This window comes from Vanellus vanellus, assembly GCF_965231255.1.
Source record: "Vanellus vanellus genome assembly, chromosome: 3".
NCBI classification, from domain to species: Eukaryota; Metazoa; Chordata; class Aves; order Charadriiformes; family Charadriidae; genus Vanellus; species Vanellus vanellus.
The window spans coordinates 65447837-65463990 of record NC_138907.1 but is presented as its reverse complement, the minus strand read 5'-3'; the positions used below and the strand labels follow the sequence as shown (position 1 = coordinate 65463990).

At 37.4% G+C, this 16154-nt stretch overlaps 1 protein-coding gene across 2 annotated transcripts in view; it reads right to left on the bottom strand.

Moving 5' to 3' along the window:
• The window catches only part of HBS1L (HBS1 like translational GTPase), a 64471-nt gene extending 48685 nt beyond the window's left edge, over nucleotides 1-15786 (bottom strand). Inside the window, exons 1-4 of one of the 2 annotated variants that reach the window (XM_082481800.1) lie at nucleotides 15663-15786; nucleotides 12211-12276; nucleotides 10103-10240; nucleotides 7638-7832 (exon numbers count right to left, since the gene is read on the bottom strand). In XM_082481800.1, the coding sequence (XP_082337926.1) occupies nucleotides 7638-7832; nucleotides 10103-10240; nucleotides 12211-12276; nucleotides 15663-15705 (442 nt within the window). In that variant the 5' untranslated portion in view covers nucleotides 15706-15786. The remainder of the gene's footprint in view (nucleotides 1-7637; nucleotides 7833-10102; nucleotides 10241-12210; nucleotides 12277-15662) is intronic. The other variant, XM_082481801.1, reaches the window with a different exon arrangement.
• Between the last annotated feature and the right edge of the window lie 368 nt (nucleotides 15787-16154).

The following is a 16154-nucleotide window of genomic DNA, read 5'->3' as shown; positions in this document are numbered from 1 at the left end:
CCATTTTTCGGGTTCTAGTCATCTTCTGGTCATTCTATTTCCAGAAAGTTGTAGAGAAGGGCAATGGGTTATTTTCTAAAGGAATTCTACCAACACTATGCATCCAAATCAATTACTTGACAAAGTAACAAACCACTGACATACTTCAGAAGACACTGAGAACTGTTTTTAATGGGCCATTTTTAAGTATGCAATGTATTATGTCCACAAACCAGAAAAGAACACTTCCACGACAACATAGACACCAGAAACCCATGAACCATTTCATAAGAATCATTCATCTCAACAATCATCCAAAATCACAAACTGCAATTAGCTTTTACTTTTGGTAAAAAGTATACTTCAACAGTCTGTGTAAAACAGCAACTGGCTGTACAGTACAGCAATACTAAAATAGAGACCGATTCCCATTGAACGGCGTTAGGAAAGCAATTTGGGAAGACCAAAAGAGCTTGCTTCGATAAATAAATAAATAAATCACCATTGGCTTTGATTTTTGTTTCATCACATTTTTTTCTAGTGCAGATTAAACACAGCAGTTTCAGAAAAGAAGTTTTGCTTACTTTCCCACAGAATATCCTCTAAGGTCAAACATTAGCACATACAGAAGTATGGATAACTTGGACTAATGACATTTCCTCATCATCTAAACAGCAGTTTGGACATAGCGAATTGAACATAAAAACTACTTAAGAGTTTATCAGCTGTCTACACTTCACACAAACCAAAAAAAGGATTTAAGTTATCCGTAAAAATTCAACTCAATTTCCAAAGAACTGAAAATTCAGAGAAGCATCCCTTTTCAGAACTTTAGGAAGTTTATTTTTACTGCATGAATTACAATGTGATGAAATTTTTGCTTTGCTTTTTTTTCCTCCCAACTACAATTCATAATCAACATTTAATACAAAAACACTTTAACAACGTTGAAAAGCTGAGCATTTTAGATTTGAAAGAGATGTGAATAATTATGTTTATAACCCTAAACTACTGCCCTTGTACAAAGGTACTGCAATAAACTCTGTATATTTCATAAAGACAACCTGTATCCTACCTCCATGCAAATACTTTGTACACCTATTCATTTTTGCAGTAGTAGTAGTAGTTGCTCTTTAACTTTTTGCATAAGTATAGATTTTCAGAAATTGCTGATTACTGAAAAATTTATTTGAACAACATGATTAGAGGAAATAAGGCAAAACACAAAATTGTAGACTACCTCACTGCACCACTTAATCTCTTAGAAATAAGATTTTGAAATGTTAATGTGCAACAGTTCCAGAAATTCAAGGCTTGCTGCCTCTGAACCTTAAGATCCTGAGAAATGTCTTAATTCAATGAGAAATTACTCATATAGTTATTTCTGAATAAAAAGTAAAAACCAGGTATGTGAAGTTTTAACCACATGGGTTTTCTTTAAATCTGAAGCTTGTCTTCCTCACATTCTATACTTTTCTCAAAACAAAAGTGGTTTTTGTTGTAATTAAAATACAGCTAAATATAATTATGTTAAATCACATCCCAACAGGTACAAAGCATCAATCATTTTTGATATCCCAATAGGTGCTGTCATTTTCCTACCCTTCTCATACTTTGACTTTCAATTTGCCCCGGTTTCCCAAAACAAGTTTAGATAGAAATGGGCTAGAAAAAGGAAACCTAAAAAAGAAAGATGGAACAGGTATTTAGAGACATGTTAAGAATGTTGATCTTAAGAAATCAACTACAGTAGCTCTAATTTCTACTGTAAGCTGAAAACTAACTTTAGACAGTTATTTTTTTTTCTTCTCTCATCTTTTCCTTTTTAAGACCCAAACAAGGTTTAAAAATGCTACCAAAATGATCCAAAAAAAAACCCAAAGCTTTACAAACGCATTTCTAAACAAAAGCAAACTGGAGCCTCGGTATGGTATCTGAAGACACGTTATTAGATGCTAGTTTTTGCCTTACTTTCTCCAAACGAGAAAAGCAGTTTCTCCATGGAAAGCAGTATGCCCATACAAAACTAGACAAGAACTGGAGCCTGTTTCCACAATAGATAGAATCATTATAGAACATTCAATCACAACTCTATTTCTATCAAGTAAATTAACACGAATTGTAATTAAGTCAGTCCTTTAAGAATATGCATTTTATTTAGGTACATAAATCAATGTCCACAAGGCAATTTTATATCGAAATTATTCAGCAGCCACTTAAAATGTACAAAATAAACTTAATGTACAAAATACCTTAGGAGTATACAGTCTGAATAGCAGTAGTATGTCTATGTAGTTTAATATTATCTTTTTATGTCCATATGCAAACACAGACACAAGTACTTTGCAATGTTAATATGCAAATTCCAAAACAAATAACACAATTACCCGTATTAGACAAAGAAACACACTAGCTGCAAAACCGGGGTGGGGAGGGGAGTTTTATGCTTAGCACAATGAGCTTATTTTATGTATGTATAAAATAGACAGATTTAGTTAACAAGAATTCTAATATTCATCAGGCAGAAATACTTCATGGCAAAGGCCAAACACAGACTTCTTGTACAAAAACGCCATATACCGTAATATTATGCAGTATTCCAAGACAATTAAACCTGTCACTAATGACACAAACCCAGTTCTCAGTAAGGAAATTAAGGAATAGTTAAGGAAACTATTAAAATGCCCGTTTCATTTAAAAAGTAAATATAGCAACACATTATCTTGTGTTTAGAAAACCAAGCCTCTAAAATTTTCCAAGCATGGAAATAAATAATCTCTGCTGCAAATTAATTGGAATTCAGGTTTATCCACCACTTAGGCAGCTCTACTGCGTTCAGCCTGCAGGTTTGTACTAATTCAAGGCTTACTTCAGAATTCAGTATTGCAAAATGAAGAAAAAAATCCTCCCCTACTACTTGTACACTGAACAGCACGTATTGCTTCTTCCAGATCACTAACAACACTGAGACGAATGCAAACGAAGAAGTATTTATGTATGAAAATCTAGCTACCCAACAAGATCCAAAGTTGTTTACTAAGGTATCAATCCCACAGTGAGATCCACAATAAACATATAATGCTGATGTCCTTTGCCTTCAGTCACTTGTTCGGCCTTTACCTGCACGAAATCTATGGGAAAACCGAGCTCCAGGTACTTCATGTTGCCACCTATTACTTGTACGTACTTTCCAATGGAATCCATAGGACATATGTTTAGGTGTATGTCCAGTTCAGGCTCTAAAATTATTTAAAACGCTAAGAAGTTTTAGGCAAAGAAAAGCAGCCATAGGAATGAGAAAACAGACCAAAGAGAAGTTCAACAAGAATAAGAGAAAGGATTTAGAGGGAAAAATGAAGCTATTCAATACAAATTTAAGAAACATGCACGTATTCGAAAACTCCACCTACATTAATTAGGGCCTCAAGAGTATCTGGAAACTAAGAAAGCAAAATCACCTAACAATATAGCAAGAATCACGATGCCAAACTTTGCACTAAGATTTTACTTTTGAAAATTAGAATTTCTCTACGAGAAGAATACACACAACTTTGGAAAAAGTGAACTTTAATTATAAACTCTCCAAATAGGACATTTCGCCTCAGTGGGACTTGGACTTTTAAGCAGTGGGAAGTTAATATTTGGACTAACTACAGAGAAACTGATCACTAAAAAAAACATTTCATATTGTTCAAAGAGCAGAATTTCCTATTAAGACTAATTAATAACACAATCAGTATACAAACAGCTAGACTTCTATAGAAAGTCTTCTGAGGAAATAAATCAATTATGCTCAAGAACTTATCAGATCATAGTATGTACACTGGATTGTATTATTTACACATCAGTGCTTTAAGGCACTCAAAATAGGTAAGGACACAGAAGGTTAGATTAACATGTCAAATAGAACATAAAGACTGCGGCGCTGTCATTATATAAAACTTTTATTAGTAAGGGTAAGAAACATTAATTTTGTTTAAAAGGTTAGAGGTCACACTCTTCATAGTCCTAAATGACAATAGCATCAACAAGTAAAATATACAGAACATGAAATTTGTACCTGAGAGCACTGGAACATGTTTTATTTTTATTTAGAAACAAAACTGTAGTGCAACCTGAAGTCAGGAATAAATCTAAAGTTTTTGTCTCCTTTTCAATGTAACATGCTCAACAAAAAATAGATTAAAACTAGATGAAAACTATATCTACTGTTCCATACTAGCTGCCAAGTTTAGCATGAGTAAGTGTATGGCAGTATATGAACAAACATATTTTTCTAGTTGCAGCAGTATCTTTATTGCACTTATTGCTGTTCAGGATCTAAAATACTGACAATGACACTGGAAATATATTAAAAGTAGTAATGTGTACTAAAAGGAAAGTTGAAACATACATGCAGTTACTAATTTGACTAACAGGAGCACAAGAATGTGGTGCTAAAATAATAAGTCCAGAATGTCCTGATTCTGATCTTCCATCTAAAGATTCAAAATAACAGCAATGGGTGCAAACAGTAGAAGAGAATATGTTTCCATTACTAAAGGAAGCTTTCTTCAAAACAGTCAAGAGGCAGACACAAACACCACTTATGCTTTGCCTGATTTTTTTTCCATTGAGCAAAGACTTTCATGCTAAATTTGAAAGAATTGTTATTCCAATACTTTTCTGAAAGACTTGAGAAAAACACACAGAATCCTATCAAAACTTCTCATAAAATACATGCAACATGTATATACCTACAAAATAGCTGTTTTAAAATCCACATTTTGACAGCTAATTGGAGGGGGGGGGGCACACAATTTTAATTGCTTGCTCCCCTACAAATTTGGTCCTATCAAAAACTATACATGTCCTACCGCAAGTAAAACTGTCAAAACCTGAGGTTCGTATGGCTTTTCAAAACTAAATGTATTTCTGTTGCAAATACTAAATGTATTTCTATTGCAATTGATATAAAGATAGAAGAGAATAATGACATTGATTGGAAACATCAATTACAAGACAGGCAGTTTAGTAACATACCTTATCAGAAAATCTAATTTTAAGAACATTTAATAAAACAGTCATAATGTAAACTGAGGTTCCCGCTCCCCAAACTATACACCATATAGCAAAACTAAATTGCTTAACAAAATAATAATTATGTTCTTCCCAATGAACTGTAGCTTCAACACCCAGAGAGATGTTTCAAGAACTCTAATGGTGTTTATAGAATTTTGTACATACAATATCTAGATACTAGAGCTCAATATTTTGCAAAAGTTAAAAATGTTAAATTGTCAGTGAAAAATAGGCAAAAATAAAGATATTCAGTGCAACAGCTTAAAAGTTCCCATACAAATTTGGTACCACACAGCGAGAACTGTAATGTCAATTAAAAAAATAGAAAAATTCAATTCTGGATTATAAATAGGTCCTATATAATTAAAATTGGTTTCAATACACCAAGATATAAACGTTGATTTTTTTTTTTCCCCCACTACTCTCTTGTAAAAGCTCTTTTTTGGTTAGCTTTCACAATATCATCAGGAGATGCTGATTTGAAGTCAAATGGTGTTATGGCTATTATAGGACCAGTTTCCTTGGGTTTTACATCTTGTACTTGTCTACTGTACAGGAAAGCTTTATGTATACCAACTGCGCGCCGCTTATAACCTTTTGGAGGATAACGGAGACACAAGGTTAAAGCAAAAGCTGAAGGTCTTGCACGCAGCGCCTTCATCCATGAACGGGATAAATCCTGCCTCTTAGGAGTAAGTCCTCTTTTGGGTTTTTTATTTGTTTTGGCAAAACCAGAACATTTTCCCGGTTTTTCTTTTAAAAGTTTAGTTTCAGGACTTAAGATATTTGACTGTCCTACCACATTTTGTTCTGCAGATACATCTGCATTTTTTACAAGGACACTTAAATCAATGGTGGTTCTTTTAGAGGGCCTTAATTCATTTTCATTGAGCATGGGGAAGTCCATCCTTTGTTGAGTTTTATCTATTTCAATAGTCTCTGCTATTAAATCCGAGAGTGATAAATTCTCAACCTCCTTTAGTGGAGAAACTTTAGAAAGTGCTAGAGAAGACAAAGATCCTGTTAGCTCTGGCATCGCCCCTGAACTTTGGGGTTGACTTACTAGTTGTGATAACGGTGAGGTTCCCAATTTCGTATCAGCGAGACTTGCTGTTGACTGTGTATAAAGATCAGCCAAAGAATAACAGGGGCTAGCACTGCTTTCCTGGTGCTCCTGAAGTAAGTCAGCCAATGATGTACTTCCAGACCTTAACAATGGCAAAGCAGCCAACTCTGAAGAGGGGCTTTCTTGTTTTCTACTTTGCACGAGTGGAGAAAAATTTTCAAGAAGTTCATTCTTTCTATTTACAGTATGACTGACTTCATTATCAAGAGCCAATTTTCCTAAAATACTTGTTAAACACGGAGGATTGTAAAAATTTGCATTACTATTACAATCAGAAGTATTTGAGGAAACAAGAGGAATGCTGTCTTCAGGACTCAGAGAATCACAAACCACATTCTGCATCAGCAAGGATTTCAAGTCCTGCGTTTCCTTGCATTCCAACTTCTTAAAGGAAGAATTTCCAGATGGGTTACTTCCTATGCTAAAGTAAACATCTTCACTTTCAGGAATCGAACTTAATGCATTAGCACTTTCTGTTAGTTGATTCTCTGCCTGTTTATTCACAGGTTCATAAAATGATCCTTTACACAAATCATCACTGAAAGAAGATGACAGAACAAGTGAAGAGGATTTCAATCCCTTCCTTTCAGATGAAGGTATATTGGATTTTTCAGCATTAAGGAGCATTTTGTCATTTGTAATTAAAGAGTAACAAGCTGAAGCACTTTTGGCTGTCAAGTTTCCAAACTGAGGTTTGCTGGTGCTGTCAGCAACATTTTCTACTGCACAATAGAAACTGTCTGTGTCAATACACATTTCTGGACAACAAAGTAAGTCTCCTTACCTTACAATAGCCAATAATTTTCAGATGGAAGTGCAGTCACAATGAAATATCCAATTTTTTTTAGAGTTGACAGCAGCAACAAAAAAAATCAAGAAGAAACATGAAAAGGCATTTAATTACTAAGTGTTATCCAAAGATATGCAATGTACTATAATTAAATTACAGGTATCTACTGAAATACTTAAGAAACTTTAAAAATCAGCAAAGAATGCCAGTAAAGATTACAAAGATTTAAGCATAAATCAAAATAAGGCAGTTACTGTATAGACTCTACCCACAACAAAAGGGAGGTATTGGGCATGGGAGATGTCAGTTCACCAAACAAATAATGGAAGTGCATAAAACTTAAAGATGTTGGTCCAACTTTTAGGACATGTATTCATTCAGTTAAGACATGTGTTAGAAATCAGAAATTTACTATGAATTGCAGATGGTTACAGTTTGAATTTAAGCTGACACTAAGGTTTTATTTTGACTTCTGGCTGAAGAAAAGCTACTGTTTCCTTTAAATGTTTTCAGAACACAGAAATAGAAGAGTAAGTTGGTCTTTTTAATTTTCTAATAAATGACTAATGCAATAACAAGCATCTTCACAGCTTGTAAAGCCAAAATTAAACTGTACATAGAAATGAATCATCTTGAATGTAAACAACTAAATTGACTGTAAGCAATTAAATAGAAGTATACCTTTTGTCGTCTTTCCTACTATCACAGCGTCCTCATTCTTGGTCTTCACATTTTGCTTACTGCCTTGTGAAAGCACAAGATCCAGAGCCTTCTGTACATCAAATTTACTATCCAGTACTGCTTGCACCATTGTTTGCTCTGGTACAGACTCTGCCAAAACTTCTCTCATTTGATCAAGGCATGAATTAAGATGGGCTAAAAGAGATATATTACTGTTATAAGCTGCACAAAAAAATGTTTTAAGTGGCCTAATCACTAGCACCACATATCTGATTAAGAAAAACAGGAGAAAAATATCACAGTAAGAGATAAAACCTTTAGAAATTAATTTTGATCTCACTTATTGCCATGATAAACCTTGTCCTCAAACCCTGCAGAATATTTGACTAATTTCAGATATTGCTATAAGGAACATATCACTGAATAGTATTTATTAGTCTATAAAGTCTCAATATTGAAATACTTTGATGTTGTAAAATTAACTATCTTCACTCCAGAGAAGAAATACAAATAATCACCTTAAAATTACCCAAAGTAATTTAGTAAGTCAATGTGGAATCCCACTGAACAGCATATTTTAAGTGTTTACAGATGCTATAATTAACACCCAAAGTCAAACAGCATTTTCAAGGGCCTCAGGCCTTAATAACTGAAAACTCTAGATCAACACGCCAGGTTTGAAACTACCCACAATCTTTACCTTTCCTAAAACTGTAATACAGTTTTTGGCTGATTAAAACAACTTTCTTTGGAGCGTATTTCTGCAACTAGTGTAAGCCTTGACTAAGATAAGTTTTTGAAGTTTTGACTTGCCGCACAACAAGAGATTGAAAATTCACAAGGCTGCCACTTGCTGGAAGTAGTGTGCTGATCAGACATACCAACACAAGAGTACAGAAGAAAATCTTCCTGAATATCACAGTTTCTGACAGTTCAGATTTTAGAAAACAGGAACTGAACAACAGGAAGACAACTACAGATTATTTATTTGAACACCTCCTCAAAGATGATGATGTTTAAAGAACTTTACTAAGGGAATTCAACACCACAGAATTCCAACTTCCTCAAGGTTACTTAAATCAGCACCCTCGGCCTGTAATCCAAATAGCAAGTCGATGTTCCCCAGATATTTCCTCTGCAAAACAAGTACTGGCAGAGCCCTGCACAATGGGCTGGTTGGCATTTTACTATCCAATGCTCAGCAAGGACAATCTTGCCAAACTCTTTGCAGCCAGACTGACTGCAATCAATAATTTTATATTAATAGCCAACACTGTACGCTATACCAAACATAACAGGTCTTGTGGGACCACTACTCAGTAGAAATGGTTATTTCTCGGTTTCTTTTCCATCTTTTTTTAGTCCAGAATATTACTTTTCTTCTTCTTCTTCTAATATCAAATCTTAACTGAGTCTGTCAAAAGCATTCTGAAAAGCCAGAAGCTATTGTCTAGATCACCTGTATACACATAGAAGCTGATTCTTTCAAATTACCTTCTGCAGCATTATTTCCTGCTGTAAAAACATGCCTATGATACTCCAATTTATGATATTTACCTATACGTCTATGCATTAGCATAGCTTCTACCAATTCACGTGACGCACAATCTAAGTTTCTTCTTTTCTATCTATTGTTTCTGAACTTTCTACAACTTGTTTTAAATACCAAATTTCATTCATGCATTTTATTATCTATTCATTCACCAACACACTTTACTCTGGGCTTATCAACATTATTAAAACAACCCTGATTATTTCCAAAGTATTAAAAACTACGTTAACTATTAATACTTAGGAAACAGACTAATGAATCTTTTCACAAAGCATGTCATTAAGCTATCAGGTTTAAAAAACAAAAGCAAGTAATTTTTTCCCCCAACCATTCAGCTCAGAACTCAGCTTGTAACATGGAATTCAGGGCTGCAGGACTGAATGGAAATCAAAGTCTAATGAATTCAAGACAGGGTAAGAAAAGACCCTAGAAGATACAGGTATCTAAAGATATTGCCTACTGTTTCAAGGAAATGCTCGACTTTGAAAACCTCTCAAATTCTGCTAATTGACATAATTTGGAATGCAATACAAGCAAAAGATCATTCTACAAATACTCAGTTTCTAACACTCTTCCCCAAGCACCCGTTTGTGAAGACCTTGAACTAGGTGGATGCTTGGCCTGAGCCAGCACAGCTGTTCTTACGTCTGAATTTTGTATCAAATTTCATTATTTCTAATAAGAAACTAAGAACATATTTCAATGCATGCAACCAAGTTACAAGTACTATACAAAAGGTAGTTACAAACTTGCAGAATCACACTGAAGCTATGCTCATGAAGGGTGTTGTTCTACAAGATTACAAGATTGTGAGCAGCATCAGACAAGTAACAAATATTAATTTAAGCTTATTTTAGTAAATCCTTAATTCATAAAAAGACTGTTCTGAGAATTAATTATTTTCTACAATTACCTCTGTCAACTTCAGTCAACTGATGATTGGATGTAAAATAATCAGCAGTATCATCTGTACCTTCATACCCATATTCTTCTTCTAGTGGCTCAGCAAATGTCGCTGGTTTGTCTCGTCTGGAGTAGATAAATTGAGCTGCTGCATTAGGTGAAAAATAAAGTATTAAAAAAGTGAAATCTTTTTTCCTCCTTTAAAAACTAACCATATCTAAAAGTCAAAAAAAAATATTAGGATGCTGACCTGTTGCAGTGGTTTGCTTTTTTTTGGGGGGGGGGAACGACATGACACACACACTACTGTGTAATGACTACTAGCTGAAGACTGTACAGAGTATACACCAGCTCATGCTAGAATGTAAGGCATTCATCATCACAGTGAAAGCACAGGCTGGATAATATCCTTGTATCCATGTAATGCAATAATTCTGCAAAGTTCAGTATTCAAACAAAAGAATATACTCCAGGTTTGGAAGATGGTAATTCAGTACAGATAATACTATTTATGGCCTAATGTCTTCAGAACCTTACTCCACTATTATTTTTTTTACCTCAGTTACAAGGGAAAAAAAAATATAATGAAAATAACATTGCTTTTACAATATGGTACTGTCAAACTACCGATAACAATGTAATGCAGTTGAATGCATTCTTTTCTTCTTGAAATTTCATTAAAAATACAGCCCATGAGTTGAAAGGTACATTCACACAAAAATTTAAACAAGCGTGTAATTCCACTCTGATTTCACAACACATTAAGGCATATACAGTTCAGGTTCTTGTTGAACATGAGCTCAAGTCATTACATACTCTCAGAAATCTACAAAGTATAATGTAAACAAATTTCCTTATGTTATATAATATTCTCCCCAGCTCTGAAATACATACTGAAAGCATAGGTATATTCAGCAGTTAACTGGTATAGCCTTAGCAACTGTTTCCCAAATGCATACCATTTTGTATTCACTCACCATAACTGAAGCAACTATTAGAAGATTGCTATACAATCTAGATCAGATTACTTTATAAATGAAGCTTAAATAAAAATGATTCTTAAGAAAATTACTGTGCACAAGCAAGAATTAGTTTTGCAGTTTAGCAGTTTATACGTAATTTAAAAGTAAACACAATGCACATTTTCAGCACAAAATACAAGGCTACCTTAATTCTTAGAAAAAGTCTGAAAAATTCTAGCTATTAAACTTAGAAATTGAATGCGACAATCAATTTAAACCAGGGAATTCGACTACAAATAAAAAAAACAGACATCTAGATTCGCTTATATAAAATCAACAGGATGACAAAGGAACAGATTTTTAAAGACCTAATTAACTCAAGTACCTGTGGCCAGAGGTCACAGACTACATCACAGTCACAGTGGGTTTAGATCCAGCCTAGTTACCTGCAGTAGCAACACTTCACATCAACATTAGCCATACTATTTTCAGGGCCTACTCCGCTCTAGAAACACTGCCACCAAATCTGGGGAAACGCTGACCTGACAACCTTGCCAGAGATTTGACTGGAGAACACAACCTAATGGGTCTACGCTCAGGTTGAATTCAGCTGAGCTGAGCCACTCCAATTACGTCTTACCTGAGCACACAGCATCACTATTATTATACCTACTTTGCAATATTATAAATGCCAGAAGGCTTATTAGCTCCACATGATCTTGCATGAGAACAGAAGCCAGCGAGGATAAGTGCTGCATCCCACAATAAGACTCCTTACCTCACATTTTCTCAAAGTTGTGGAGAGACATCAACTACCAGGTGCAGAATCACAACTGTTAAGCCCAGCTAGATCCTACTAACAGTTTTCAAAGACACCAAATATTTCAAGTCTATCAACACATTCCCATAAACCAGATTTTTGCATTATCAAGTATGTTCTGACCATCCAAGATAATACACTTGTACAACTGAAGACATGCCCATTTGTCTAATGTGACTTCCAAAAGTACAACAACATCTAACACTACCTAACTGACTTTAACAGGATTATGGCTGCTAGGCACTTTTCGAAAGTTTCACTAGCTTTCGAAGATTGTTTTATTCTAGAAATAAATATCAGAGTAGAAATCAATGGACAATGTTTATTTGAACTAACCTGTTGAAGGAGAAATGCAATAATCATCTTCTACTGACTGGCCATACACATCATCATCTTCAAAATCTGTGAAGCAGAAACAATAAGATTAGTCTGCACAATTTCTAAATACTTAATGTTATAATTATAAGGGTAGTTTTTACACAAGAAATTATGCATCTGCAGTACTGCAAAAGTTAAGTACTGCTTATTTACATAGGTAAGAAATTCTAAGTGACAATAATAGAATTTTGACGTGTAATACTCTATTTGTTAGGAAAGCTGAAAATTTTCAGGAACTGCCACGTGTCACACCTTTTCCTTCAGCATCTCCTTTGGAAAGCTGCCCTCACAGTCCAAACCCAACTTTCTTCAGTTCCATAAATCTTTACCGATGGCACTTCCCTTCACATTTCTGCTTGACCTCTCAATAGTCTTATCAAAGACAGTTCAATTACAATCTCTACTCCAACAACTCAGGATCAGCATTTCTACTCCATACTTATCTACTTCTCAGCTTTCTTCTCTGTTCAACTGTCATGGCCATCTAGCTTTCAACTTGAGTTCAGCAAGGCAAAAACAATTTACAGTTCCATTTGAATACACAAAATTGTTTCAGCCAAAAAGCAAGTTACTTAAACAGAGATATATATTTTCCCCTTTAAAAAGTTATCAGGAATTGGTTACCAGGAAACTCAAGGAGAAAGTAAATTATTGCCCCCTCAAAAAAAATCCTAACAAAACTTGAAGTCTTGAAAATAAATTTGTGATTTTGACTAAGTAATAATTAAATGCACAAAAAAAGTAATGAAATATTTTTAAAGACACTATTGCATACACTTGGCAGTTTCACAAATAACATGTATTGTTTGTTGTTTTAAAAGAGCGGAAAAAAGTAGCTAACAGCTAAAAAAAATAGGCAGTCTGATACTAACTTACAGACCACAGATCTGGGATATTACAAACATTGTATCCATTTATAAAAGGCTCAGAATTTGGGGCATGAAAGGTTCATTATCTCTCCACATGGAAAAAGAAAATTAAAGTAAACTTAACTCTATAATCCACTGTAATTTTTTTTTTAAAAAAAGTGCCAACCAAAAGCAGTAGCTAAAAGGGCTGGCACAAGTGTATGAAAAGTGTAGTGAAAGACCCAGGAAGCTACTTTGGAAATTAAATATCATGGGGCAAAGAAATTGTATTACAGGCTTGTTTTGATTGCTTGTCTTTAAAAAAAAAAAAAAAAAGAGCATATTGTTATCTACTTTTTGACCATGTTGAAAAGAACACACTGTCTCTTGGTTCCATGCTATAACCAATTAACTTATAAAAGATCTAGAGAAGAGGTATACATTTTTTTCAAGGTAAGAACACTTTTTGTAGTTTGGCCAATACTTGGAGAGCGTCAAGGAGAACTCCAAGATGACTTCTGTAAATGGTTAAAATTCACAGCTAGTAGTAAGTGAAATCAAGGTAAGTCTTGTCAGTGTGCATTACTTGAATCACTTGTATATCCCATACTGGTTTAATTTCTAGACTAAGTAAAGACACCCCAGTGAAAATGGCTCTTGCATTGACCATAAAAATAGTTATTTTAAAATGACAGAAATTACAGAGAATAGAGTAGATGCCACAGAAGCATTCCACAGTATCAACAACTGTATCACCAATATACTCTCAGCTGGAATACCACATTCAGTTCTGACCACAGAGAGAGGAGAAATAGAATATGGTCAAATAAAGGTCACAAAATCTAAGGCCTCAGAAGCCTTTCTAGGAAAGGAGACCAAAAAAACCTGCAAATATTTACTTTAGAAAGGAGACAAATAATGGGGAGAGAAAAAGCATTACAGAATCATAAGTGGCATAAAAAGAACACATGGAATTATATTACACAAAAGAAAAGACACAAAAGTATACTTCGTTTGGGACAGAAATTACTGTATGCAACTACAACAGTAGTACACAGTGTAAGTATAAAGACCACACATATACACACTTCTAATTAAAACTGATGTGTAATGCAACAGTGAAGTTTCAAACAGCAACTCAAGCCTCATATGGCTTCAGTAAATTACTGTGTAACTCAGCAACTTCATTAAAAGAGATTCTAATGAGTGTACAAACAGTGAAAGGAATTCTACAGATTAGGCACCCAGCTTCACAGATGACAGAGATTCAGTTGAAATCAACATTTCAACCAATCTTTGATGAAGAAAATCTCTAGAGGATGAAAGAATCAAGCAGTAAAATCCCCAATCCAGCCTAAGATTTTGCCTATATTGGCTAAATTTGCACTAGTAAAACCTGCAAGGTAGGCCACACAGATGTCATGGCTCACAAGGATTTACATACTTCCCCAAAAATTCCAAGACTACAATGCAAACCCAATTTGCGCTACTATAATGCATATACACATTGCATCTGTCCGCTCAAAAGCAAGAGACCAGAGGCAGATTTCTTGCAATTTTTGTGTATTTTGTGTATAACCTGACAAAGTGAAGCAACAAAATAGCTGCTCCCATACCTAAAATACCAATATCAACTGAGCGCGTCCATTTTTCTACAGCCCAAGCCAACACAAAAAAAAAAATCACTGAGAAAAAAAAAAGTTGTGATTTACAGTTTGTCTAAGTTAACAGGACAAGGCACAAGGAAAGCTGTAGCACTGCAGGCACTAGCCGAGTTCTTACACAAGAGCTCGTTCATTCCATGCAGGCTTAAGTAAAATACGGCAGAAACGTGTCTGAAAAAGAGGTTCTTCCTTAGGTGCTCAACTCCATCCTTAAGAACCACGTTTCTTCTACAAGGAACGGCTGTTGCCTCTTATCTATTATTACGGCTGAACATCAGCAACAATTTGCTAGCGTTAGACCGGGAACACAAACTTTTAAAGTTTCACGAGAGCGGAGAAGGGCGGGTTCAGTCGTACCGAGGCTGGTTTTCGAGCCACTCCCACCCGCCAGAAAAGCGGTCAACTCCGCCAGCTTAAGGCAAACCACGTAAACCCTGCCGGGGCTCGGCCTGCGTGCCGGGGGCGCGCTCCCTCCCCGTACCATCCCCCGCCGTGGGGCAGCCCCCGGCAGAGCAGGCGGCGGCCATGAGGGGCAGCGGCAACGCGGCCGCGTGGGCCCGGGCGGGAAGGCGGCGGGGGAGGGACGGGCCTCGCACGGCGCCCCGTCCAACCCCCGCGGCGGGGAGCGGCGGGGCGGGGGCTTCCTTCTCCCCGCCCACCGCCGCCGACAGCCCCCCGCGCCTTCCCCTCCCCTCTCCTCTCCTCCCCTCCACCGGCCCCAGTGCCGCCGCACCGGCGGACACCGCCGCGCACCTCTGAGGGGCGGAAGGGTCCGCCGGGGGAAGGGATGCGGGCCCGGGGGGGGGGGGGGGGGGAGGGAGGCGCGAAGGGACCGGCGGTTGGGGCGGCGTCCGGGGCGGCCCCCGCAGCTCTGCCGCCGGCTCCTGCTCGCCACTACCTTCGTCGTAATTATAGCCTCGGACGTTCCTGTGTCGGGACATGATGGCGGCGGCAGCCGCCGCCTCGTTCTCCCACGGTGGCTCTGGCGCGGCGGACCTAGGGCGCCATGTTGGTGTCCGGCGGGCCTGGCGGAATCCCCCTGCGCAGGCGCGCCGGGCACCCTTCCGGCCTCTCCGCCGCTGCCGCGCATGCGCGGGCTCTCCCGCCTCGCCCGACCGCTTCCTGGTCGGCCGGTCGCGTGGGGCGAAGTGGGGCGGCTCTCTAAGCCGCTCGCGCTCCGCCCCCGCGCCGGGCCGTTGTCCACGTCAGCGGCGGGCCCGAGCCTCGCGCCGCCTGGCCCGGTCCAGGTGAGGGGGTGGGGACGTCGGCGGACCGGCCGCAGGGCCTCCGCCCCTCACCTCGACCTCGGCCTCCTTCGGCTTCCTCAGAGGCGGTGAGGGAAGAGCCGCTGCGGCACCGCCCTTTGGGAGGTCTCCGGTGGCGTCGTGCT